The sequence below is a fragment of the Vidua chalybeata genome, assembly GCF_026979565.1.
Source record: "Vidua chalybeata isolate OUT-0048 chromosome 18 unlocalized genomic scaffold, bVidCha1 merged haplotype SUPER_18_unloc_1, whole genome shotgun sequence".
Classification (NCBI taxonomy): domain Eukaryota; kingdom Metazoa; phylum Chordata; class Aves; order Passeriformes; family Viduidae; genus Vidua; species Vidua chalybeata.
Window position 1 is genome coordinate 4004 of NW_026530282.1, and position 26144 is coordinate 30147.

At 52.8% G+C, this 26144-nt stretch overlaps 1 protein-coding gene and 2 long non-coding RNA genes across 4 annotated transcripts; 2 read left to right on the plus strand and 1 right to left on the minus strand.

Annotated features, from left to right (window-relative positions):
* LOC128782580 (uncharacterized) lies at positions 1-21263 on the minus strand. 2 transcript variants are annotated; one of them, XM_053932986.1, is made up of 5 exons: positions 21245-21263; positions 20923-21008; positions 19125-19260; positions 1911-1996; positions 1-248 (listed from the first exon to the last, which is right to left on the minus strand). In XM_053932986.1, exons 1-5 carry the CDS (start codon positions 21256-21258, stop codon positions 109-111), a joined length of 462 nt encoding a protein of 153 aa, XP_053788961.1. In that variant the 5' UTR covers positions 21259-21263; the 3' UTR covers positions 1-108. The 2 variants fall into 2 exon arrangements, with proteins under 2 accessions (XP_053788961.1, XP_053788960.1); XM_053932985.1 differs by lacking the exon at positions 21245-21263 and having other exon boundaries at positions 20923-21228.
* Positions 2758-5765, plus strand: LOC128782581 (uncharacterized). Its single transcript, XR_008428854.1, has 7 exons — positions 2758-3017; positions 3094-3135; positions 3237-3282; positions 3385-3428; positions 3504-3544; positions 3626-5149; positions 5291-5765. It is a non-coding gene; the product is annotated as an uncharacterized LOC128782581 (long non-coding RNA).
* A 505-nt stretch (positions 21264-21768) lies between the features above and the next one.
* Positions 21769-24785, plus strand: LOC128782579 (uncharacterized). The gene is made up of 7 exons (XR_008428853.1): positions 21769-22028; positions 22105-22146; positions 22237-22282; positions 22385-22428; positions 22504-22544; positions 22626-24129; positions 24271-24785. It is a non-coding gene; the product is annotated as an uncharacterized LOC128782579 (long non-coding RNA).
* The last annotated feature ends 1359 nt before the right edge of the window (positions 24786-26144 follow it).

Here is a 26144-nt window from a genome sequence, read left to right on the forward strand (position 1 = left end):
GCTTTACAAAATCCCCTAAATATGCCTAATGGTCCTGCAAAAACACTCAAGGAAACCTGCTCAGCCTCCAAACCCTTCCTGGTGCTCTCTAGCCCACAGATGTCATCCCTACCTTTCTCCAGGGGGTCCTGTTGTCCTCTGAGGGTTCTGTCGTTGTCCTGGTGTGAGGGTCACTGCCTTGTCCCAGCGGGAGCGTTCCGGTGTGCTCTCGCTGTTAGGGTTGCTGTGTGGTGCTGCTGCTGGCAGGGCTGAAAAGGGAAAAGGCTCTTGTTAGGGGGGCTGCTTAGGCTGAGGTTAGGGCTGGGGGGAGAGGTGGTGCTCCTGTACCCTAACTTGCCTCCTAAGCTGTACCCTGTAGCCCTGATCTCCACTGCACTGTCCAGCCCTCAAGCCCTCGCCCTTTACCCCTCAACCTCTCCCTCTGCCCCCCAGCCCTCAGGCTCTGTGTGTCACCCTCGAGCCCCCCCTTTGCCCCTCAAGCCCCCTCTCAGCTGCCCCTCAGCTCCTGTGCGTCACCCTTAATCCCTCTCCTTTGCCCCTCAGCCCCCAGCTTCTCTGAGGCACCCTCCAGCTGCCCCTGCCCCCCTCAGCATCTCTCTGTCACCCACTGTCCCCTCTCCCTGTGCCTCCCTCAGCTCCCAGCCTCTGTCACCCTCAAGCCCCCACAATGCCCCTCAGCCTCTATGTGCTGTGCCATGAAAAAACATAAAATTTCCCTAAAAACCCCTCATCTTCAAAATGTTCTAAAAGCCCCACAAAAACATAAAAATAGCCTCAGAATACCCTTAAAATACAAGAAAAATACCCTACTTTTAAAAAAACCCTAAAACACACCTAAATATCCCTAAAAAACCTTTAAGAAATCCCTCAATATTCCTAAAAGAGCTCTAAAAATACCCCAAAAATACTTAAAATGCCCTGATAAGACCCTAAAAAAACCTAAAAGTTCCCTCAAAAGACCTAAAAATACCCTAGTCCTAAGAGTCCTCCACATACCCTCAATAGACCTAAAAAAGCCCCAAGAACACCCCCAAAAAAACCCATAAAAATTCTAATTAGTAGTAAGAAAGCCATGAAAATACCCTAAAAAAATCTTTTAAAAGCCCTAAAAAAGCCCTAAAAAAGCCCTAAAAGTATCCTAAATAGTCACAGAAAATTCCTAAAAAGCTCCTGTGAAAAAAACCCTAAAATATCTTTTTAAAGCCCTAAAAAACCCCTAAAAAAGTGCTCAGTCCCCAACCTCTACCAGTCACTCTCTAGCCAGCAAACATCATCCCTACCTTTTCATTAGGGTCACTGCCTGCAGCTGCTGGGAGGGTTCTGGGGCTGTCCCAGCATTAGGGTCACTGCCTGCAGCTGTGGTTGAGGAACACTGGTGTTCTAGGGGTGTGTTTAGGGTGAGCTTAGGGTTGGGGTGAGGGCTGCTGCTGTACCCTAACCCTTCCTGGTACCCCGTGTCCTGTCCTTTGTACCTCTAACCCTCAGGGTCAGCTCTCCACCTGTCAAGTCCCCCCCTTTTTGCCCCTCAGCCCGCAATGCCTGTGTGTCACCCCAAGCCCCCCGACACTGTCCTGTGGCCCCCTAACCTCCACCGTGCACTTTCCACCCTTGTAGGGGTGGGTTTAAGGGTGAGGTTAAGGGTGCTGTGAGGGCTGGTTCACCTGTCACCCTCAGGCACCCCCCCACTTTGTCCCTCAGGAGAGCCCCTGCCTCTCAGCCTCCTTGTGTCACCCTCAGGTTCCCACCGCAGCCTCTCAGCGTCTCTCTGCCACCCTGGAGCCCCCCTTTTTGACTCCTAAAGACCCCTTCTGCCTCTCAGCTGCCCCCATGTTCTGTGTCACCCTCCAGCCCCCTCCCCTCAGCCCCAGCTGCCTTTGTGACACCGTGCAGCCCACAGACGCCGTGCCTGCCTGTTTTCTTTGGGTGTTGTCCTGCTGCGAGGGCCGCACTATCCCCACGAGTCCGGGCTCCCATGTCCTGCTGCAGGGAGTCACACCTGGGCGGTGGGAGGAGTGAGGGATGGGGCAGGGGCGGGATGGGGAGGGGTGAAGGGTGGAGAGAGACTGGGGAAGGGGTGGGCTGGAAGTACATGTAGGGGTGAGGGGTGGAGATGGGGACAGAGCAGAACAGGGCAGAGGGGAAGAGGGACATTTGGAGGGGGCAGTCCACATATCCCAGACCAAAGCTGCAGCAAAATACAATTTTAGTGGACAGGGCAAAGCCAAACACCACCTGCAAACTGACATCAGGAACCAGGGCTGGCCACTTTTCTTTCCCAGGGAAAAGGGCATGTCAGGGCCACAGGCCCCTGGAGGCAAAGATCAGCCTTTTTCCCTGGGAAAGAAAAGTGGCCAGCCCAGGTTCCTGATGTCAGTTTGTAGGGTTCCCTTGGGACTGTCAGGGCAGCACAGGTTTGAGGTGGGGGCAGCTTGGGTGTGGGACACATCCTCGATCTTTTGGATTTTTGGAGGTGTCCGGCCACTCAGGGCCACAGGCCCCTGGAGACAAAGACCGGTCCTTTTCCCTGGGAAAGAAAAGTGGCCAGCCCAGGTTCTTAATGTCAGTTTGTAGGGTTCCCTTGGGACTGTCAGGGCAGCAGAGGTTTGAGGTGGGGGCAGCTTGGGTCTGGGACACATCCTCGATCGTTTGGATTTTTGGAGGTGTCCGGCCACTCTGGGCCACGGGCCCCTGGAGGCAAAGATCAGCCTTTTTCCTTGGGAAAGAAAAGTGGCCAGCCCAGGTTCCTGATGTCAGTTTGTAGGGTTCCCTTGGGACTGTCAGGAGCTGCTCTGTCCTGCTGCATAGCCTGGTGTAATTGCACAAGTCCTGGAGACCTGCAATTTGGAATGGGGGATGTAGTTGTGTTCTAGATGGTATTCCTAGATTCACACAGGATGCTTGGACCTGTTAAGTTATCCTGCAGTTGTTTGAATTTTCTCCTAACTTTCTTTCAGATGCAGACATTTAAGATCTGTGGCAGAGCGCCCCTCCTGGATCAGGAGGTTTTCCCTGAGAAGGTCAGTCGCTGTTTGTATTTGCAGGGGAAGCATAAATGGTGACTATGTTACAGCACTGTTCTTTGTCTATTATTAGGAAGTCCAGGCAGATAGCTGCAGTCAAGGCCAAGTGTGTCAGGTGAGCAGTGGACAGAAGCAGTTGTTCTCGCACAGGTCTCAGTTTCTGGTGAAAGTCTAAGCATCCCCTTTTTTTTTTTTTTTTTTTTTTTTTTATTTTAGGCAGTCCTCTTGCGAGATGTCTCTGATCCCAGATGTCTGAGGCCAGGTGGGTGCAAGCTTAAGGTGTAGGTGGGCGTACTTGTCGGGTCAGGGTGGTGGTCTTTTCTCAGTATCTCAGTGTGGTTTTTTTTGCTTTGTTTCTTTGCAGGTGTCATTGCTGCCCTAGGCGTGTGAAGGAACCGAGTCAAGCGGGTGAGTCGGCATTTAGGCAGGGTGACTCATAGGTGACCGTTATGCACGCTAAGCCTGTACCTTTTCCTTTTGTAGGTATCCTCCTGGCAGCCTTTTGAGTCGCATCAAGATTTTAGGTGAGCCGGGGCAGCGGTGCGTCAGAGTTCCGGGGATTCCTCTTTTGCAGGGCGCTAGTTGCATTTTCTGTTTTGTCTTAGGTACCGTGAGGAGGCGCATAGCTGAAGTTTGGAAACGGCAGCACCGAAGCGGATGTAGAGAACATGTCGCCGTCCACGTCCGGCTGACGATGGATTTTGTCCGGTCGTCTTGCAAAAGCTAAGTGTCGGGGCCAGTAGGTGGGAGAAGGGGAAAAACCTTTACTATCACAGGAGACAATTTTATGTTAGCTTAGAGGAGAGGCCCATAGTGGGACGGGCCCCTTGGAAGCAGAGGGAGAGGGTTTCTCCTCAGCCTCACCAGAGTCTTCGCCGGGCAGGGCAGTTCCGATCCATCTTCGCGTCCTCGCGAGGTTTGCGTCGGCGGCCTTCTTCGACTCTCGATGTCGTCGTGGATCTTTTCACCCGAGGAGCCCGCCTTCACGTCCGGAGCTCTAGCCACGGTCACGCCATAGTCATCGCTTTCTTGTCTAGGCCTACTGAGCTTCTTAGGCTTCCTCTTAAGTCCTTTGGCACTAACATCTTGAAAGGAGTTAAATTTCATCATCACATGCTATTGCCCTAGGGCTTTCTTTCCTTTGGCATCATCGGCCTATGACTCATCTTGGACTAGCAATCTTGGGTCCATAAGGTGGAACTGCCAGGCAGTTTCCACTCGTGTCCGTGTTATGTCGTCCGTGTCCGTGTTATGTCGTCCGTGTCTGTGTTATGTCGTCCGTGTCCATTGATTTCTGCGTCATAGGCCTTTGTTACATCTCGAGGCTTTATCGGCATTGTTCTCTGCCGTATCGGCCATATTTTACTCGTGTACCTTCCCGGCTATCGCTTATTCCGGCATCGTTACATTTTTACTTTTTGAGATGGGAAGAAGTACAGGAGACGTTCTCATCCATCTTCCTTCTCACCTTTGGTAGCGCCTTCTCTTCCCGTGCCATTCTCTCGGACTTCTAGAGGGAGCATATTAGACCCTCATCACCTGACCGCAGTAGTTCCGTAGCTTGCGCCTTCTCAAAGGGTATAGGGCTCAACAATTAATCTTCCGGAGAGTTACGTCAAGTCCTCACTTATATTGTATCTATGTCGGCTTATATTGTTCGTGCTTAGGTTGTACCTACCTATGTTGGCTTATACTGTATGTGCTTATATTGTATGTACTTATGTCGTATGTACCTATGTCGGTTTATATTGTATGCACTTATACTGTATGTACCTACGTTGGCTTATATTGTGCATATATTGTATGTACCTACCTTGGCTTATGTTGTACATGCCTCTGTCGTGCCACTTACGATCGGAGCTGCCCTGCCCAGGCACGTAGTCACGGTTAGGTAGAGCAGTTATAAAACTTTATAGTTCATCTGTCTTCTATTGGGGTTTTGGGTACAAAATTTATGGACCCGGAGCGGGAATAGCTCCTAGCCGTCAGATAGTCACTCGTCGACCGCCTCCCGTCGTCTCTGTCGTCTCGCAGGTCCCCGGGTCCCTACACGTTATCCTGGAATCTACCGCTGGACATCGAAGAGCTGCGGTCAGAAGACGTGTCGAAGCGTCAACGTAGCGTTTCAAGTAAGGGTCGCAGTCAGCGTGTAAGCGGAAGAGCGTGTGAGAGAGCGTGATTGTCCGTGTCTGTCTGTGAGAGCTTGTGTCTGCAGGTGTGAGTGTGTGTTGACCGATTCTAACCTTGTGCGTATGGCCTTTGCCTTTCAGGTTTTTCAGCTCTTTTTTAAATTTAGAATAAAAATTCCCCAGCCGTTCATCGCCAAAGTTTGGAGGCGGACCGTCCCGGGACCGGGGTTTTCGTCAGGCAGGAGGATTTTTTAGGAGGCTCCCGGGGACCACGTTCCCGAGGAACAACGATTGCCGGGGCGTAACGGAGCGGTTGAAACGAGAGCGACGGTGAGTTTGCGTGCAATGTGAAGGAGGTGGTCACGGTGGATGACTGTTGTTTTCTGTGTGCTATTTTTGTTTTGGTCTTTCCTCTAACAATCAAACAAAATGTAATGTAGATAGAAAAAATGTTATATTGTGTTGATATGCGTTCGGTTTCTATTGCCCCGTATCGTTCCGTGTTTGCATTTGCCGCCGCATTTCCACACACAGCTCCGTACATAAGTCGGATTTCTACCGGTCAACATACGGATTGTATCTACGCTCCCATTCGTATACATCGTTTCCATGTGTTTTGCTGGAGTGTAAATAAAAAAATCATTCAATAAAGTTGAATCAACCCTAATAATGATGCCCCCCGCTCCCTCCCCCTCCCCCTTTGGCTCCTGTGTTTTTTTGGTGTGGTTTAGTCTTTTTTTTTCCCCCACTGTATTTCTTCCTTTGCTTCTTCTCTTAGTTTTCTTTCTGTCACGTCATTTCTGTCCATCCCTAACTTTGTTTCTGTTTCTCACTGTTTCTAACTGTCTCTCTCTGCTTCTCTATTTCCCTGTATGTATTTTCTTCTGTTTCTCTATTTCACTATTTCTAACTATTTATTTGTCTCTCTAGTTGATGCTTTTACTCTTTATTTCTTTTTCTCTCCAGCTTCTCTTCTTTTTTTTCTCTATTCTTTTGTCCTCTTTTTCACTCTCACCCTCTTTCTTTTTCACTGTAACCCTTCTCATTTTTTTACTCTTTGCCATTCTTTTCCTATTTCTTTTCGTCTCTTAAGTGCTCTCTTAAGTGCTCTCTTAAGTGCTCTCTTAAGTGCTCTCTTAAGTCCTCTCTTAAGTCCTCTCTTAAGTCCTCTCTTAAGTGCTCTCTTAAGTGCTCTCTTAAGTCCTCTCTTAACTCTGTCTTTTCCTTTCTTTCCATCTTTTCATTTCTAACTTTGTTTCCCTTTCTAGCTTTCAAAAAGCAGCAGTAGAAACTTTCAGGCTCCATGAGAGTAAAATAAAAAACAAACTTTAAATAATTATTAAAAAAAAAAAGAATTTACTCCCCGGGAGCCTGAAACTTTCTACTGCTGCACCGGACATATAGTTTTTCTTTTTTTTTCTATATACCTATACAACCCCTAATTAGTGCTCCACCTGGCACATTACAATACCCACTACCCACATCACCCCCACCATGTAGACACCGCCATCTTGTTCCCCATCACGTGACCCTATGGGCGCCACCATCTTGCTCCCTGTCACATGACCACACAGCTGCTGCCATTTTACTCCCCATCATGTGACCACATGGGTGCCAGCATCTTGTAGGGTTAGGGGTTAGGGTTTGGGTTTAGGGTTTAGGGTTAGGGTTTAGGGTTAAGCCCTCAGTGGCAGGCTGTGTCCCAAAATCCGAACGATCGAGGATGTGTCGCAGACCTAAGCTGCCCCCACCTCAAACCTGTGCTGCCCTGACAGTCCCAATGGAACCCTACAAACTGACATTAAGAACCTGGGCTGACAACTTTTCTTTCCCAGGAAAAAGGCTGATCTTTGTCTCCAGGGGTCTGTGGCCTTCAGTGGCCGGACACCTCCAAAAATCCAAACGATCGAGGATGTGTCCCAGACCCAAGCTGCCCCCACCTCAAACCTGTGCTGCCCTGACAGTCCCAAGGGAACCCTACAAACTGACATCAGGAACCTGGGCTGGCCACTTTTCTTTCCCAGGGAAAAAGGCTGATCTTTCTCTCCAGGGGCCTGTGGCCCTTGAGTGGCCGGACACCTCCAAAAATCCAAACGATCGAGGATGTGTCGCAGACCCAAGCTGCCCCCACCTCAAACCTGTGCTGCCCTGACAGTCCCAAGGGAACCCTACAAACTGACATCAGGAACCTGGGCTGGCCACTTTTCTTTCCCAAGGAAAAAGGCCGATCTTTGTCTCCAGGGGCCTGTGGCCCTGAGTGGCCGGACACCTCCAAAAATCCAAACGATCGAGGATGTGTCCCAGACCCAAGCTGCCCCCACCTCAAACCTGTGCTGCCCTGACAGTCCCAAGGGAACCCTACAAACTGACATCAGGAACCTGGGCTGGCCACTTTTCTTTCCCAGGGAAAAGGAAAGTGTTTGTGTCTAGGGGCCTGTGGCCCTTGAGTGGCCGGACACCTCCAAAAATCCAAACGATCGAGGATGTGTCCCAGACCCAAGCTGCCCCCACCTCAAACCTGTGCTGCCCTGACAGTCCCAAGGGAACCCTACAAACTGACATCAGGAACCTGGGCTGGCCACTTTTCTTTCCCAAGGCAAATGCTGATCTTTCTCTCCAGGGGCCTGTGGCCCTTAGTGGCCGGACACCTCCAAAAATCCAAACGATCGAGGATGTGTCCCAGACCCAAGCTGCCCCCACCTCAAACCTGTGCTGCCCTGACAGTCCCAAGGGAACCCTACAAACTGACATCAGGAACCTGGGCTGGCCACTTTTCTTTCCCAGGGAAAAGGCTGATCTTTGTCTCCAGGGCCTGTGGCCCTGAGTGGCCGGACACCTCCAAAAATCCAAACGATCGAGGATGTCTCCCAGACCCAAGCTGCCCCCACCTCAAACCTGTGCTGCCCTGACAGTCCCAAGGGAACCCTACAAACTGACATCAGGAACCTGGGCTGGCCACTTTTCTTCCCAAGGGAAAAAGGCTGACCGTTGTATGTCTCCAGGGGCCTGTGGCCCTGAGTGGCCGGACACCTCCAAAAATCCAAACGATCGAGGATGTGTCCCAGACCCAAGCTGCCCCCACCTCAAACCTGTGCTGCCCTGACAGTCCCAAGGGAACCCTACAAACTGACATCAGGAACCTGGGCTGGCCACTTTTCTTTCCCAAGGAAAAAGCTGATCGTCTTCTCCAGGGGCCTGTGGCCCTGAGTGGCCGGACACCTCCAAAAATCCAAATGATCGAGGATGTGTCCCAGACCCAAGCTGCCCCCACCTCAAACCTGTGCTGCCCTGACAGTCCCAAGGGAACCCTACAAACTGACATCAGGAACCTGGGCTGGCCACTTTTCTTTCCCAGGGAAAAAGACTGAACTTTGTATCCAGGGGCCTGTGGCCCTGAGTGGCCGGACACCTCCAAAAATCCAAACGATCGAGGATGTGTCCCAGACCCAAGCTGCCCCCACCTCAAACCTGTGCTGCCCTGACAGTCCCAAGGGAACCCTACAAACTGACATCAGGAACCTGGGCTGGCCACTTTTCTTTCCCAAGGCAAATGCTGATCATTCTCTCCAGGGGCCTGTGGCCCTTGAGTGGCCGGACACCTCCAAAAATCCAAACGATCGAGGATGTGTCCCAGACCCAAGCTGCCCCCACCTCAAACCTGTGCTGCCCTGACAGTCCCAAGGGAACCCTACAAACTGACATCAGGAACCTGGGCTGGCCACTTTTCTTTCCCAGGGAAAAAGGCTGATCTTTGTCTCCAGGGCCTGTGGCCCTGAGTGGCCGGACACCTCCAAAAATCCAAACGATCGAGGATGTGTCCCAGACCCAAGCTGCCCCCACCTCAAACCTGTGCTGCCCTGACAGTCCCAAGGGAACCCTACAAACTGACATCAGGAACCTGGGCTGGCCACTTTTCTTTCCCAGGGAAAAGGACCGGTGTATATCTCCCAGGTCCTGTGGCCCTGAGTGGCCGGACACCTCCAAAAATCCAAACGATCGAGGATGTGTCCCAGACCCAAGCTGCCCCCACCTCAAACCTGTGCTGCCCTGACAGTCCCAAGGGAACCCTACAAACTGACATCAGGAACCTGGGCTGGCCACTTTTCTTTCCCAGGGAAAAAGGCTGATCTTTGTCTCCAGGGGCCTGTGGCCCTGAGTGGCCGGACACCTCCAAAAATCCAAACAATCGAGGATGTGTCCCAGACCCAAGCTGCCCCCACCTCAAACCTGTGCTGCCCTGACAGTCCCAAGGGAACCCTACAAACTGACATCAGGAACCTGGGCTGGCCACTTTTCTTTCCCAAGGAAAAAGCTGATCGTCTTCTACAGAGGCCTGTGGCCCTGAGTGGCCGGACACCTCCAAAAATCCAAACGATCGAGGATGTGTCCCAGACCCAAGCTGCCCCCACCTCAAACCTGTGCTGCCCTGACAGTCCCAAGGGAACCCTACAAACTGACATCAGGAACCTGGGCTGGCCACTTTTCTTTCCCAGGGAAAAAGGCTGATCTTTGTCTCCAGGGGCCTGTGGCCCTGAGTGGCCGGACACCTCCAAAAATCCAAACGATCGAGGATGTGTCCCAGACCCAAGCTGCCCCCACCTCAAACCTGTGCTGCCCTGACAGTCCCAAGGGAACCCTACAAACTGACATCAGGAACCTGGGCTGGCCACTTTTCTTTCCCAGGGAAAAGGACCGGTGTTTGTGTCTAGGGGCCTGTGGCCCTGAGTGGCCGGACACCTCCAAAAATCCAAACGATCGAGGATGTGTCCCAGACCCAAGCTGCCCCCACCTCAAACCTGTGCTGCCCTGACAGTCCCAGGGAACCCTACAAACTGACATCAGGAACCTGGGCTGGCCACTTTTCTTTCCCAGGGAAAAGGCTGATCTTTGTCTCCAGGGGCCTGTGGCCCTGAGTGGCCGGACACCTCCAAAAATCCAAACGATCGAGGATGTGTCCCAGACCCAAGCTGCCCCCACCTCAAACCTGTGCTGCCCTGACAGTCCCAAGGGAACCCTACAAACTGACATCAGGAACCTGGGCTGGCCACTTTTCTTTCCCAGGGAAAAAGGCTGATCTTTGTCTCCAGGGGCCTGTGGCCCTGAGTGGCCGGACACCTCCAAAAATCCAAACGATCGAGGATGTGTCCCAGACCCAAGCTGCCCCCACCTCAAACCTGTGCTGCCCTGACAGTCCCAAGGGAACCCTACAAACTGACATCAGGAACCTGGGCTGGCCACTTTTCTTTCCCAGGGAAAAAGGCTGATCTTTGTCTCCAGGGGCCTGTGGCCCTGAGTGGCCGGACACCTCCAAAAATCCAAACGATCGAGGATGTGTCCCAGACCCAAGCTGCCCCCACCTCAAACCTGTGCTGCCCTGACAGTCCCAAGGGAACCCTACAAACTGACATCAGGAACCTGGGCTGGCCACTTTTCTTTCCCAGGGAAAAAGGCTGATCTTTGTCTCCAGGGGCCTGTGACCCTGAGTGGCCGGACACCTCCAAAAATCCAAACGATCGAGGATGTGTCCCAGACCCAAGCTGCCCCCACCCCAAACCTGTGCTGCCCTGACAGTCCCAAGGGAACCCTACAAACTGACATCAGGAACCTGGGCTGGCCACTTTTCTTTCCCAAGGAAAAAGGACTGATCTTTGTCTCCAGGGGCCTGTGGCCCTGAGTGGCCGGACACCTCCAAAAATCCAAACGATCGAGGATGTGTCCCAGACCCAAGCTGCCCCCACCTCGAAACTGTGCTGCCCTGACAGTCCCAAGGGAACCCTACAAACTGACATCAGGAACCTGGGCTGGCCACTTTTCTTTCCCAGGGAAAAAGGCTGGTCTTTGTCTCCAGGGGCCTGTGGCCCTGAGTGGCCGGACACCTCCAAAAATCCAAACGATCGAGGATGTGTCCCAGACCCAAGCTGCCCCACCTCAAACCTGTGCTGCCCTGACAGTCCCAAGGGAACCCTACAAACTGACATCAGGAACCTGGGCTGGCCACTTTTCTTTCCCAAGGAAAAAGGACCGTTGTATGTCTCCAGGGGCCTGTGGCCCTGAGTGGCCGGACACCTCCAAAAATCCAAACGATCGAGGATGTGTCCCAGACCCAAGCTGCCCCCACCTCAAACCTGTGCTGCCCTGACAGTCCCAAGGGAACCCTACAAACTGACATCAGGAACCTGGGCTGGCCACTTTTCTTTCCCAGGGAAAAAGGCTGATCTTTGTCTCCAGGGGCCTGTGGCCCTGAGTGGCCGGACACCTCCAAAAATCCAAACGATCGAGGATGTGTCCCAGACCCAAGCTGCCCCCACCTCAAACCTGTGCTGCCCTGACAGTCCCAAGGGAACCCTACAAACTGACATCAGGAACCTGGGCTGGCCACTTCTCTTTCCCAAAGGAAAAGCTGATCTTTGTCTCCAGGGGCCTGTGCCCCTGAGTGGCCGGACACCTCCAAAAATCCAAACGATCGAGGATGTGTCCCAGACCCAAGCTGCCCCCACCTCAAACCTGTGCTGCCCTGACAGTCCCAAGGGAACCCTACAAACTGACATCAGGAACCTGGGCTGGCCACTTTTCTTTCCCAAGGAAAAAGCTGATCGTCTTCTCCAGGGGCCTGTGGCCCTGAGTGGCCGGACACCTCCAAAAATCCAAACGATCGAGGATGTGTCCCAGACCCAAGCTGCCCCCACCTCAAACCTGTGCTGCCCTGACAGTCCCAAGGGAACCCTACAAACTGACATCAGGAACCTGGGCTGGCCACTTTTCTTTCCCAGGGAAAAAGGCTGATCTTTGTCTCCAGGGGCCTGTGGCCCTGAGTGGCCGGACACCTCCAAAAATCCAAACGATCGAGGATGTGTCCCAGACCCAAGCTGCCCCCACCTCAAACCTGTGCTGCCCTGACAGTCCCAAGGGAACCCTACAAACTGACATCAGGAACCTGGGCTGGCCACTTTTCTTTCCCAGGGAAAAAGGACCATTGTATGTCTCCAGGGGCCTGTGGCCCTGAGTGGCCGGACACCTCCAAAAATCCAAACGATCGAGGATGTGTCCCAGACCCAAGCTGCCCCCACCTCAAACCTGTGCTGCCCTGACAGTCCCAAGGGAACCCTACAAACTGACATCAGGAACCTGGGCTGGCCACTTTTCTTTCCCAGGGAAAAAGGCTGATTTTGTCTCCAGGGGCCTGTGGCCCTGAGTGGCCGGACACCTCCAAAAATCCAAACGATCGAGGATGTGTCCCAGACCCAAGCTGCCCCCACCTCAAACCTGTGCTGCCCTGACAGTCCCAAGGGAACCCTACAAACTGACATCAGGAACCTGGGCTGGCCACTTTTCTTTCCCAGGGAAAAAGGCTGATTTTTTCTCCAGGGGCCTGTGGCCCTGAGTGGCCGGACACCTCCAAAAATCCAAACGATCGAGGATGTGTCCCAGACCCAAGCTGCCCCCACCTCAAACCTGTGCTGCCCTGACAGTCCCAAGGGAACCCTACAAACTGACATCAGGAACCTGGGCTGGCCACTTTTCTTTCCCAGGGAAAAAGGCTGATCTTTGTCTCCAGGGGCCTGTGGCCCTGAGTGGCCGGACACCTCCAAAAATCCAAACGATCGAGGATGTGTCCCAGACCCAAGCTGCCCCCACCTCAAACCTGTGCTGCCCTGACAGTCCCAAGGGAACCCTACAAACTGACATCAGGAACCTGGGCTGGCCACTTTTCTTTCCAGGGAAAAAGGCTGATGTTTTCTGCAGGGGCCGGTGGCCCTGAGTGGCCGGACACCTCCAAAAATCCAAACGATCGAGGATGTGTCCCAGACCCAAGCTGCCCCCACCTCAAACCTGTGCTGCCCTGACAGTCCCAAGGGAACCCTACAAACTGACATCAGGAACCTGGGCTGGCCACTTTTCTTTCCCAGGGAAAAGGACCGGTGTTTGTCTCCAGGGGCCTGTGGCCCTGAGTGGCCGGACACCTCCAAAAATCCAAACGATCGAGGATGTGTCCCAGACCCAAGCTGCCCCCACCTCAAACCTGTGCTGCCCTGACAGTCCCAAGGGAACCCTACAAACTGACATCAGGAACCTGGGCTGGCCACTTTTCTTTCCCAGGGAAAAAGGCTGACCTTTGTCTCCAGGGGCCTGTGGCCCTGAGTGGCCGGACACCTCCAAAAATCCAAACGATCGAGGATGTGTCCCAGACCCAAGCTGCCCCCACCTCAAACCTGTGCTGCCCTGACAGTCCCAAGGGAACCCTACAAACTGACATCAGGAACCTGGGCTGGCCACTTCTCTTTCCCAGGGAAAAAGGCTGAACTTTGTCTCCAGGGGCCTGTGGCCCTGAGTGGCTGGAAACCTCCAAAAATCCAAACGATCGAGGATGTGTCCCAGACCCAAGCTGCCCCCACCTCAAACCTGTGCTGCCCTGACAGTCCCAAGGGAACCCTACAAACTGACATCAGGAACCTGGGCTGGCCCCTTTTCTTTCCCAGGGAAAAAGGCTGATCATTGTCTCCAGGGGCCTGTGGCCCTGAGTGGCCGACACCTCCAAAAATCCAAACGATCGAGGATGTGTCCCAGACCCAAGCTGCCCCCACCTCAAACCTGTGCTGCCCTGACAGTCCCAAGGGAACCCTACAAACTGACATCAGGAACCTGGGCTGGCCACTTTTCTTTCCCAGGGAAAAAGGACCGTTGTGAGTTTCCCGGGGCCTGTGGCCCTGAGTGGCCGGACACCTCCAAAAATCCAAACGATCGAGGATGTGTCCCAGACCCAAGCTGCCCCCACCTCAAACCTGTGCTGCCCTGACAGTCCCAAGGGAACCCTACAAACTGACATCAGGAACCTGGGCTGGCCACTTTTCTTTCCCAGGGAAAAAGGCTGACCTTTGTCTCCAGGGGCCTGTGGCCCTGAGTGGCCGGACACCTCCAAAAATCCAAACGATCGAGGATGTGTCCCAGACCCAAGCTGCCCCCACCTCAAACCTGTGCTGCCCTGACAGTCCCAAGGGAACCCTACAAACTGACATCAGGAACCTGGGCTGGCCACTTTTCTTTCCCAGGGAAAAAGGCTGATGTTTGTCTCCAGGGGCCTGTGGCCCTGAGTGGCCGGACACCTCCAAAAATCCAAACGATCGAGGATGTGTCCCAGACCCAAGCTGCCCCCACCTCAAACCTGTGCTGCCCTGACAGTCCCAAGGGAACCCTACAAACTGACATCAGGAACCTGGGCTGGCCACTTTTCTTTCCCAGGGAAAAAGGCTGACATTTGTCTCCAGGGGCCTGTGGCCCTGAGTGGCCGGACACCTCCAAAAATCCAAACGATCGAGGATGTGTCCCAGACCCAAGCTGCCCCCACCTCAAACCTGTGCTGCCCTGACAGTCCCAAGGGAACCCTACAAACTGACATCAGGAACCTGGGCTGGCCACTTTTCTTTCCCAAGGAAAAAGGACCGTTGTATGTCTCCAGGGGCCTGTGGCCCTGAGTGGCCGGACACCTCCAAAAATCCAAACGATCGAGGATGTGTCCCAGACCCAAGCTGCCCCCACCTCAAACCTGTGCTGCCCTGACAGTCCCAAGGGAACCCTACAAACTGACATCAGGAACCTGGGCTGGCCACTTTTCTTTCCCAGGGAAAAAGGCTGATCTTTGTCTCCAGAGGCCTGTGGCCCTGAGTGGCCGGACACCTCCAAAAATCCAAACGATCGAGGATGTGTCCCAGACCCAAGCTGCCCCCACCTCAAACCTGTGCTGCCCTGACAGTCCCAAGGGAACCCTACAAACTGACATCAGGAACCTGGGCTGGCCACTTCTCCTTCCCAGGGAAAAAGGACCGTTTTTTGTCTCCAGGGGCCTGTGGCCCTGAGTGGCCGGACACCTCCAAAAATCCAAACGATCGAGGATGTGTCCCAGACCCAAGCTGCCCCCACCTCAAACCTGTGCTGCCCTGACAGTCCCAAGGGAACCCTACAAACTGACATCAGGAACCTGGGCTGGCCACTTTTCTTTCCCAGGGAAAAAGGCTGACCTTTGTCTCCAGGGGCCTGTGGCCCTGAGTGGCCGGACACCTCCAAAAATCCAAACGATCGAGGATGTGTCCCAGACCCAAGCTGCCCCCACCTCAAACCTGTGCTGCCCTGACAGTCCCAAGGGAACCCTACAAACTGACATCAGGAACCTGGGCTGGCCACTTTTCTTTCCCAGGGAAAAAGACTGATCTTTGTCTCCAGGGGCTGTGGCCCTGAGTGGCCGGACACCTCCAAAAATCCAAACGATCGAGGATGTGTCCCAGACCCAAGCTGCCCCCACCTCAAACCTGTGCTGCCCTGACAGTCCCAAGGGAACCCTACAAACTGACATCAGGAACCTGGGCTGGCCACTTTTCTTTCCCAGGGAAAAAGGAGGCCTTTTTTCTCCAGGGGCCTGTGGCCCTGAGTGGCCGGACACCTCCAAAAATCCAAACAATCGAGGATGTGTCCCAGACCCAAGCTGCCCCCACCTCAAACCTGTGCTGCCCTGACAGTCCCAAGGGAACCCTACAAACTGACATCAGGAACCTGGGCTGGCCACTTTTCTTTCCCAGGGAAAAAGGCTGACCTTTGTCTCCAGGGGCCTGTGGCCCTGAGTGGCCGGACACCTCCAAAAATCCAAACGATCGAGGATGTGTCCCAGACCCAAGCTGCCCCCACCTCAAACCTGTGCTGCCCTGACAGTCCCAAGGGAACCCTACAAACTGACATCAGGAACCTGGGCTGGCCACTTTTCTTTCCCAGGGAAAAAGGCCGATCTTTGTCTCCAGGGGCCTGTGGCCCTGAGTGGCCGGACACCTCCAAAAATCCAAACGATCGAGGATGTGTCCCAGACCCAAGCTGCCCCCACCTCAAACCTGTGCTGCCCTGACAGTCCCAAGGGAACCCTACAAACTGACATCAGGAACCTGGGCTGGCCACTTTTCTTTCCCAGGGAAAAAGACTGATCTTTGTCTCCAGGGCCTGTGGCCCTGAGTGGCCGGACACCTCCAAAAATCCAAACGATCGAGGATGTGTCCCAGACCCAAGCTGCCCCCACCTCAAACCTGTGCTGCCCTGACAGTCCCAAGGGAACCCTACAAACTGACATCAGGAACCTGGGCTGGCCACTTTTCTTTCCCAGGGAAAAAGGACCGATCTTTGTCTCCAGGGGCCTGTGGCCCTGAGTGGCCGGACACCTCCAAAAATCCAAACGATCGAGGATGTGTCCCAGACCCAAGCTGCCCCCACCTCAAACCTGTGCTGCCCTGACAGTCCCAAGGGAACCCTACAAACTGACATCAGGAACCTGGGCTGGCCACTTTTCTTTCCCAAGGAAAAAGGACCGTTGTTTGTCTCCAGGGGCCTGTGGCCCTGAGTGGCCGGACACCTCCAAAAATCCAAACGATCGAGGATGTGTCCCAGACCCAAGCTGCCCCCACCTCAAACCTGTGCTGCCCTGACAGTCCCAAGGGAACCCTACAAACTGACATCAGGAACCTGGGCTGGCCACTTTTCTTTCCCAAGGAAAAAGGACTGATCTTTGTCTCCAGGGGCCTGTGGCCCTGAGTGGCCGGACACCTCCAAAAATCCAAACGATCGAGGATGTGTCCCAGACCCAAGCTGCCCCCACCTCAAACCTGTGCTGCCCTGACAGTCCCAAGGGAACCCTACAAACTGACATCAGGAACCTGGGCTGGCCACTTTTCTTTCCCAGGGAAAAAGGCTGATCTTTGTCTCCAGGGGCCTGTGACCCTGAGTGGCCGGACACCTCCAAAAATCCAAACGATCGAGGATGTGTCCCAGACCCAAGCTGCCCCCACCTCAAACCTGTGCTGCCCTGACAGTCCCAAGGGAACCCTACAAACTGACATCAGGAACCTGGGCTGGCCACTTTTCTTTCCCAGGGAAAAAGGCTGATATTTGTCTCCAGGGGCCTGTGGCCCTGAGTGGCCGGACACCTCCAAAAATCCAAACGATCGAGGATGTGTCCCAGACCCAAGCTGCCCCCACCTCAAACCTGTGCTGCCCTGACAGTCCCAAGGGAACCCTACAAACTGACATCAGGAACCTGGGCTGGCCACTTTTCTTTCCCAGGGAAAAAGACTGATCTTTGTCTCCAGGGCCTGTGGCCCTGAGTGGCCGGACACCTCCAAAAATCCAAACGATCGAGGATGTGTCCCAGACCCAAGCTGCCCCCACCTCAAACCTGTGCTGCCCTGACAGTCCCAAGGGAACCCTACAAACTGACATCAGGAACCTGGGCTGGCCACTTTTCTTTCCCAGGGAAAAAGGCTGATCTTTTCTCCAGGGGCCTGTGGCCCTGAGTGGCCGGACACCTCCAAAAATCCAAACGATCGAGGATGTGTCCCAGACCCAAGCTGCCCCCACCTCAAACCTGTGCTGCCCTGACAGTCCCAAGGGAACCCTACAAACTGACATCAGGAACCTGGGCTGGCCACTTTTCTTCCCAGGGAAAAAGGCTGACTTCTTCTACAGAGGCCTGTGGCCCTGAGTGGCCGGACACCTCCAAAAATCCAAACGATCGAGGATGTGTCCCAGACCCAAGCTGCCCCCACCTCAAACCTGTGCTGCCCTGACAGTCCCAAGGGAACCCTACAAACTGACATCAGGAACCTGGGCTGGCCACTTTTCTTTCCCAGGGAAAAAGGCTGACTTTGTCTCCAGAGGCCTGTGGCCCTGAGTGGCCGGACACCTCCAAAAATCCAAACGATCGAGGATGTGTCCCAGACCCAAGCTGCCCCCACCTCAAACCTGTGCTGCCCTGACAGTCCCAAGGGAACCCTACAAACTGACATCAGGAACCTGGGCTGGCCACTTTTCTTTCCCAAGGAAAAAGGCTGATCTTTGTCTCCAGGGGCCTGTGGCCCTGAGTGGCCGGACACCTCCAAAAATCCAAACGATCGAGGATGTGTCCCAGACCCAAGCTGCCCCCACCTCAAACCTGTGCTGCCCTGACAGTCCCAAGGGAACCCTACAAACTGACATCAGGAACCTGGGCTGGCCACTTTTCTTTCCCAAGGAAAAAGGACCGTTGTATGTCTCCAGGGGCCTGTGGCCCTGAGTGGCCGGACACCTCCAAAAATCCAAACGATCGAGGATGTGTCGCAGACCCAAGCTGCCCCCACCTCAAACCTGTGCTGCCCTGACAGTCCCAAGGGAACCCTACAAACTGACATCAGGAACCTGGGCTGGCCACTTTTCTTTCCCAGGGAAATAGACTGGTCTTTGTCTCCAGGGGCCTGTGGCCCTGAGTGGCCGGACACCTCCAAAAATCCAAACGATCGAGGATGTGTCGCAGACCCAAGCTGCCCCCACCTCAAACCTGTGCTGCCCTGACAGTCCCAAGGGAACCCTACAAACTGACATCAGGAACCTGGGCTGGCCACTTTTCTTTCCCAAGGAAAAAGGCTGATCTTTGTTTCATGGGCCTGTGGCCCTGAGTGGCCGGACACCTCCAAAAATCCAAACGATCGAGGATGTGTCCCAGACCCAAGCTGCCCCCACCTCAAACCTGTGCTGCCCTGACAGTCCCAAGGGAACCCTACAAACTGACATCAGGAACCTGGGCTGGCCACTTTTCTTTCCCAGGGAAAAGGACCGGTCTGTGTCTACAGGGGCCTGTGGCCCTGAGTGGCCGGACACCTCCAAATAATCCCAATAAGCAAGGATGTGCCCTCCACTGGCATCTTTCCAAAGCATTGCACTACATTCCAGTAATACTCTGCATTTCCAGTGGTTCAGCCTGTCTGACCCTCATCCTGACCCTTAAAATGCACTAAGGAATTCTAAAACAGCCCTTAGGAAGGTGTAACAATGCCCTAAAAGACACCAGACAAGTCCTAAGAAGCTTTACAAAATCCCCTAAATATTCCTAATGGTCCTGCAAAAACACTCAAGGAAACCTGCTCAGCCTCCAAACCCTTCCTGGTGCTCTCTAGCCCACAGATGTCATCCCTACCTTTCTCCAGGGGGTCCTGTTGTCCTCTGAGGGTTCTGTCGTTGTCCTGGTGTGAGGGTCACTGCCTTGTCCCAGCGGGAGCGTTCCGGTGTGCTCTCGCTGTTAGGGTTGCTGTGTGGTGCTGCTGCTGGCAGGGCTGAAAAGGGAAAAGGCTCTTGTTAGGGGGGCTGCTTAGGCTGAGGTTAGGGCTGGGGGGAGAGGTGGTGCTCCTGTACCCTAACTTGCCTCCTAAGCTGTACCCTGTAGCCCTGATCTCCACTGCACTGTCCAGCCCTCAAGCCCTCGCCCTTTACCCCTCAACCTCTCCCTCTGCCCCCCAGCCCTCAGGCTCTGTGTGTCACCCTCGAGCCCCCCCTTTGCCCCTCAAGCCCCCTCTCAGCTGCCCCTCAGCTCCTGTGCGTCACCCTTAATCCCTCTCCTTTGCCCCTCAGCCCCCAGCTTCTCTGAGGCACCCTCCAGCTGCCCCTGCCCCCCTCAGCATCTCTCTGTCACCCACTGTCCCCTCTCCCTGTGCCTCCCTCAGCTCCCAGCCTCTGTCACCCTCAAGCCCCCACAATGCCCCTCAGCCTCTATGTGCTGTGCCATGAAAAAACATAAAATTTCCCTAAAAACCCCTCATCTTCAAAATGTTCTAAAAGCCCCACAAAAACATAAAAATAGCCTCAGAATACCCTTAAAATACAAGAAAAATACCCTACTTTTAAAAAAACCCTAAAACACACCTAAATATCCCTAAAAAACCTTTAAGAAATCCCTCAATATTCCTAAAAGAGCTCTAAAAATACCCCAAAAATACTTAAAATGCCCTGATAAGACCCTAAAAAAACCTAAAAGTTCCCTCAAAAGACCTAAAAATACCCTAGTCCTAAGAGTCCTCCACATACCCTCAATAGACCTAAAAAAGCCCCAAGAACACCCCCAAAAAAACCCATAAAAATTCTAATTAGTAGTAAGAAAGCCATGAAAATACCCTAAAAAAAATCTTTTAAAAGCCCTAAAAAAGCCCTAAAAAAGCCCTAAAAGTATCCTAAATAGTCACAGAAAATTCCTAAAAAGCTCCTGTGAAAAAAACCCTAAAATATCTTTTTAAAGCCCTAAAAAACCCCTAAAAAAGTGCTCAGTCCCCAACCTCTACCAGTCACTCTCTAGCCAGCAAACATCATCCCTACCTTTTCATTAGGGTCACTGCCTGCAGCTGCTGGGAGGGTTCTGGGGCTGTCCCAGCATTAGGGTCACTGCCTGCAGCTGTGGTTGAGGAACACTGGTGTTCTAGGGGTGTGTTTAGGGTGAGCTTAGGGTTGGGGTGAGGGCTGCTGCTGTACCCTAACCCTTCCTGGTACCCCGTGTCCTGTCCTTTGTACCTCTAACCCTCAGGGTCAGCTCTCCACCTGTCAAGTCCCCCCCTTTTTGCCCCTCAGCCCGCAATGCCTGTGTGTCACCCCAAGCCCCCCGACACTGTCCTGTGGCCCCCTAACCTCCACCGTGCACTTTCCACCCTTGTAGGGGTGGGTTTAAGGGTGAGGTTAAGGGTGCTGTGAGGGCTGGTTCACCTGTCACCCTCAGGCACCCCCCCACTTTGTCCCTCAGGAGAGCCCCTGCCTCTCAGCCTCCTTGTGTCACCCTCAGGTTCCCACCGCAGCCTCTCAGCGTCTCTCTGCCACCCTGGAGCCCCCCTTTTTGACTCCTAAAGACCCCTTCTGCCTCTCAGCTGCCCCCATGTTCTGTGTCACCCTCCAGCCCCTCCCCTCAGCCCCAGCTGCCTTTGTGACACCGTGCAGCCCACAGACGCCGTGCCTGCCTGTTTTCTTTGGGTGTTGTCCTGCTGCGAGGGCCGCACTATCCCCACGAGTCCGGGCTCCCATGTCCTGCTGCAGGGAGTCACACCTGGGCGGTGGGAGGAGTGAGGGATGGGGCAGGGGCGGGATGGGGAGGGGTGAAGGGTGGAGAGAGACTGGGGAAGGGGTGGGCTGGAAGTACATGTAGGGGTGAGGGGTGGAGATGGGGACAGAGCAGAACAGGGCAGAGGGGAAGAGGGACATTTGGAGGGGGCAGTCCACATATCCCAGACCAAAGCTGCAGCAAAATACAATTTTAGTGGACAGGGCAAAGCCAAACACCACCTGCAAACTGACATCAGGAACCAGGGCTGGCCACTTTTCTTTCCCAGGGAAAAGGGCATGTCAGGGCCACAGGCCCCTGGAGGCAAAGATCAGCCTTTTTCCCTGGGAAAGAAAAGTGGCCAGCCCAGGTTCCTGATGTCAGTTTGTAGGGTTCCCTTGGGACTGTCAGGGCAGCACAGGTTTGAGGTGGGGGCAGCTTGGGTGTGGGACACATCCTCGATCTTTTGGATTTTTGGAGGTGTCCGGCCACTCAGGGCCACAGGCCCCTGGAGACAAAGACCGGTCCTTTTCCCTGGGAAAAAAAGTGGCCAGCCCAGGTTCTTAATGTCAGTTTGTAGGGTTCCCTTGGGACTGTCAGGGCAGCAGAGGTTTGAGGTGGGGGCAGCTTGGGTCTGGGACACATCCTCGATCGTTTGGATTTTTGGAGGTGTCCGGCCACTCTGGGCCACGGGCCCCTGGAGGCAAAGATCAGCCTTTTTCCTTGGGAAAGAAAAGTGGCCAGCCCAGGTTCCTGATGTCAGTTTGTAGGGTTCCCTTGGGACTGTCAGGAGCTGCTCTGTCCTGCTGCATAGCCTGGTGTAATTGCACAAGTCCTGGAGACCTGCAATTTGGAATGGGGGATGTAGTTGTGTTCTAGATGGTATTCCTAGATTCACACAGGATGCTTCGACCTGTTAAGTTATCCTACAGTTGTTTGAATTTTCTCCTAACTTTCTTTCAGATGCAGACATTTAAGATCTGTGGCAGAGCGCCCCTCCTGGATCAGGAGGTTTTCCCTGAGAAGGTCAGTCGCTGTTTGTATTTGCAGGGGAAGCATAAATGGTGACTATGTTACAGCACTGTTCTTTGTCTATTATTAGGAAGTCCAGGCAGATAGCTGCAGTCAAGGCCAAGTGTGTCAGGTGAGCAGTGGACAGAAGCAGTTGTTCTCGCACAGGTCTCAGTTTCTGGTGAAAGTCTAAGCATCCCCTTTTTTTTTTTTTTTATTTTAGGCAGTCCTCTTGCGAGATGTCTCTGATCCCAGATGTCTGAGGCCAGGTGGGTGCAAGCTTAAGGTGTAGGTGGGCGTACTTGTCGGGTCAGGGTGGTGGTCTTTTCTCAGTATCTCAGTGTGGTTTTTTTTGCTTTGTTTCTTTGCAGGTGTCATTGCTGCCCTAGGCGTGTGAAGGAACCGAGTCAAGCGGGTGAGTCGGCATTTAGGCAGGGTGACTCATAGGTGACCGTTATGCACGCTAAGCCTGTACCTTTTCCTTTTGTAGGTATCCTCCTGGCAGCCTTTTGAGTCGCATCAAGATTTTAGGTGAGCCGGGGCAGCGGTGCGTCAGAGTTCCGGGGATTCCTCTTTTGCAGGGCGCTAGTTGCATTTTCTGTTTTGTCTTAGGTACCGTGAGGAGGCGCATAGCTGAAGTTTGGAAACGGCAGCACCGAAGCGGATGTAGAGAACATGTCGCCGTCCACGTCCGGCTGACGATGGATTTTGTCCGGTCGTCTTGCAAAAGCTAAGTGTCGGGGCCAGTAGGTGGGAGAAGGGGAAAAACCTTTACTATCACAGGAGACAATTAGATGTTAGCTTAGAGGAGAGGCCCATAGTGGGACGGGCCCCTTGGAAGCAGAGGGAGAGGGTTTCTCCTCAGCCTCACCAGAGTCTTCGCCGGGCAGGGCAGTTCCGATCCATCTTCGCGTCCTCGCGAGGTTTGCGTCGGCGGCCTTCTTCGACTCTCGATGTCGTCGTGGATCTTTTCACCCGAGGAGCCCGCCTTCACGTCCGGAGCTCTAGCCACGGTCACGCCATAGTCATCGCTTTCTTGTCTAGGCCTACTGAGCTTCTTAGGCTTCCTCTTAAGTCCTTTGGCACTAACATCTTGAAAGGAGTTAAATTTCATCATCACATGCTATTGCCCTAGGGCTTTCTTTCCTTTGGCATCATCGGCCTATGACTCATCTTGGACTAGCAATCTTGGGTCCATAAGGTGGAACTGCCAGGCAGTTTCCACTCGTGTCCGTGTTATGTCGTCCGTGTCTGTGTTATGTCGTCCGTGTCCATTGATTTCTGCGTCATAGGCCTTTGTTACATCTCGAGGCTTTATCGGCATTGTTCTCTGCCGTATCGGCCATATTTTACTCGTGTACCTTCCCGGCTATCGCTTATTCCGGCATCGTTACATTTTTACTTTTTGAGATGGGAAGAAGTACAGGAGACGTTCTCATCCATCTTCCTTCTCACCTTTGGTAGCGCCTTCTCTTCCCGTGCCATTCTCTCGGACTTCTAGAGGGAGCATATTAGACCCTCATCACCTGACCGCAGTAGTTCCGTAGCTTGCGCCTTCTCAAAGGGTATAGGGCTCAACAATTAATCTTCCGGAGAGTTACGTCAAGTCCTCACTTATATTGTATCTATGTCGGCTTATATTGTTCGTGCTTAGGTTGTACCTACCTATGTTGGCTTATACTGTATGTGCTTATATTGTATGTACTTATGTCGTATGTACCTATGTCGGTTTATATTGTATGCACTTATACTGTATGTACCTACGTTGGCTTATATTGTGCATATATTGTATGTACCTACCTTGGCTTATGTTGTACATGCCTCTGTCGTGCCACTTACGATCGGAGCTGCCCTGCCCAGGCACGTAGTCACGGTTAGGTAGAGCAGTTATAAAACTTTATAGTTCATCTGTCTTCTATTGGGGTTTTGGGTACAAAATTTATGGACCCGGAGCGGGAATAGCTCCTAGCCGTCAGATAGGCACTCGTCGACCGCCTCCCGTCGTCTCTGTCGTCTCGCAGGTCCCCGGGTCCCTACACGTTATCCTGGAATCTACCGCGGGACATCGAAGAGCTGCGGTCAGAAGACGTGTCGAAGCGTCAACGTAGCGTTTCAAGTAAGGGTCGCAGTCAGCGTGTAAGCGGAAGAGCGTGTGAGAGAGCGTGATTGTCCGTGTCTGTCTGTGAGAGCTTGTGTCTGCAGGTGTGAGTGTGTGTTGACCGATTCTAACCTTGTGCGTATGGCCTTTGCCTTTCAGGTTTTTCAGCTCTTTTTTAAATTTAGAATAAAAATTCCCCAGCCGTTCATCGCCAAAGTTTGGAGGCGGACCGTCCCGGGACCGGGGTTTTCGTCAGGCAGGAGGATTTTTTAGGAGGCTCCCGGGGACCACGTTCCCAAGGAACAACGATTGCCGGGGCGTAACGGAGCGGTTGAAACGAGAGCGACGGTGAGTTTGCGTGCAATGTGAAGGAGGTGGTCACGGTGGATGACTGTTGTTTTCTGTGTGCTATTTTTGTTTTGGTCTTTCCTCTAACAATCAAACAAAATGTAATGTAGATAGAAAAAATGTTATATTGTGTTGATATGCGTTCGGTTTCTATTGCCCCGTATCGTTCCGTGTTTGCATTTGCCGCCGCATTTCCACACACAGCTCCGTACATAAGTCGGATTTCTACCGGTCAACATACGGATTGTATCTACGCTCCCATTCGTATACATCGTTTCCATGTGTTTTGCTGGAGTGTAAATAAAAAAATCATTCAATAAAGTTGAATCAACCCTAATAATGATGCCCCCCGCTCCCTCCCCCTCCCCCTTTGGCTCCTGTGTTTTTTTGGTGTGGTTTAGTCTTTTTTTTTTCCCCCACTGTATTTCTTCCTTTGCTTCTTCTCTTAGTTTTCTTTCTGTCACGTCATTTCTGTCCATCCCTAACTTTGTTTCTGTTTCTCACTGTTTCTAACTGTCTCTCTCTGCTTCTCTATTTCCCTGTATGTATTTTCTTCTGTTTCTCTATTTCACTATTTCTAACTATTTATTTGTCTCTCTAGTTGATGCTTTTACTCTTTATTTCTTTTTCTCTCCAGCTTCTCTTCTTTTTTTCTCTATTCTTTTGTCCTCTTTTTCACTCTCACCCTCTTTCTTTTTCACCGTAACCCTTCTCATTTTTTACTCTTTGCCATTCTTTTCCTATTTCTTTTCGTCTCTTAAGTGCTCTCTTAAGTGCTCTCTTAAGTGCTCTCTTAAGTGCTCTCTTAAGTCCTCTCTTAAGTGCTCTCTTAAGTGCTCTCTTAAGTGCTCTCTTAAGTGCTCTCTTAAGTGCTCTCTTAACTCTGTCTTTTCCTTTCTTTCCATCTTTTCATTTCTAACTTTGTTTCCCTTTCTAGCTTTCAAAAAGCAGCAGTAGAAACTTTCAGGCTCCATGAGAGTAAAATAAAAAACAAACTTTAAATAATTATTAAAAAAAAAAAGAATTTACTCCCCGGGAGCCTGAAACTTTCTACTGCTGCACCGGACATATAGTTTTTCTTTTTTTTTCTATATACCTATACAACCCCTAATTAGTGCTCCACCTGGCACATTACAATACCCACTACCCACATCACCCCCACCATGTAGACACCGCCATCTTGTTCCCCATCACGTGACCCTATGGGCGCCACCATCTTGCTCCCTGTCACATGACCACACAGCTGCTGCCATTTTACTCCCCATCATGTGACCACATGGGTGCCACCACCTTGTAGGGTTAGGGGTTAGGGTTTGGGTTTAGGGTTTAGGGTTAGGGTTTAGGGTTAAGCCCTCAGTGGCAGGCTGTGTCCCAAAATCCGAACGATCGAGGATGTGTCCCAGACCTAAGCTGCCCCCACCTCAAACCTGTGCTGCCCTGACAGTCCCAATGGAACCCTACAAACTGACATTAAGAACCTGGGCTGACCACTTTTCTTTCCCAGGGAAAAAGGTTGATCTTTGTATCCAGGAGCCTGTAGCCCTTGACTGGCCGGACACCTCCAAAAATCCAAACGATCGAGGATGTGTCCCAGACCCAAGCTGCCCCCACCTCAAACCTGTGCTGCCCTGACAGTCCCAAGGGAACCCTACAAACTGACATCAGGAACCTGGGCTGGCCACTTT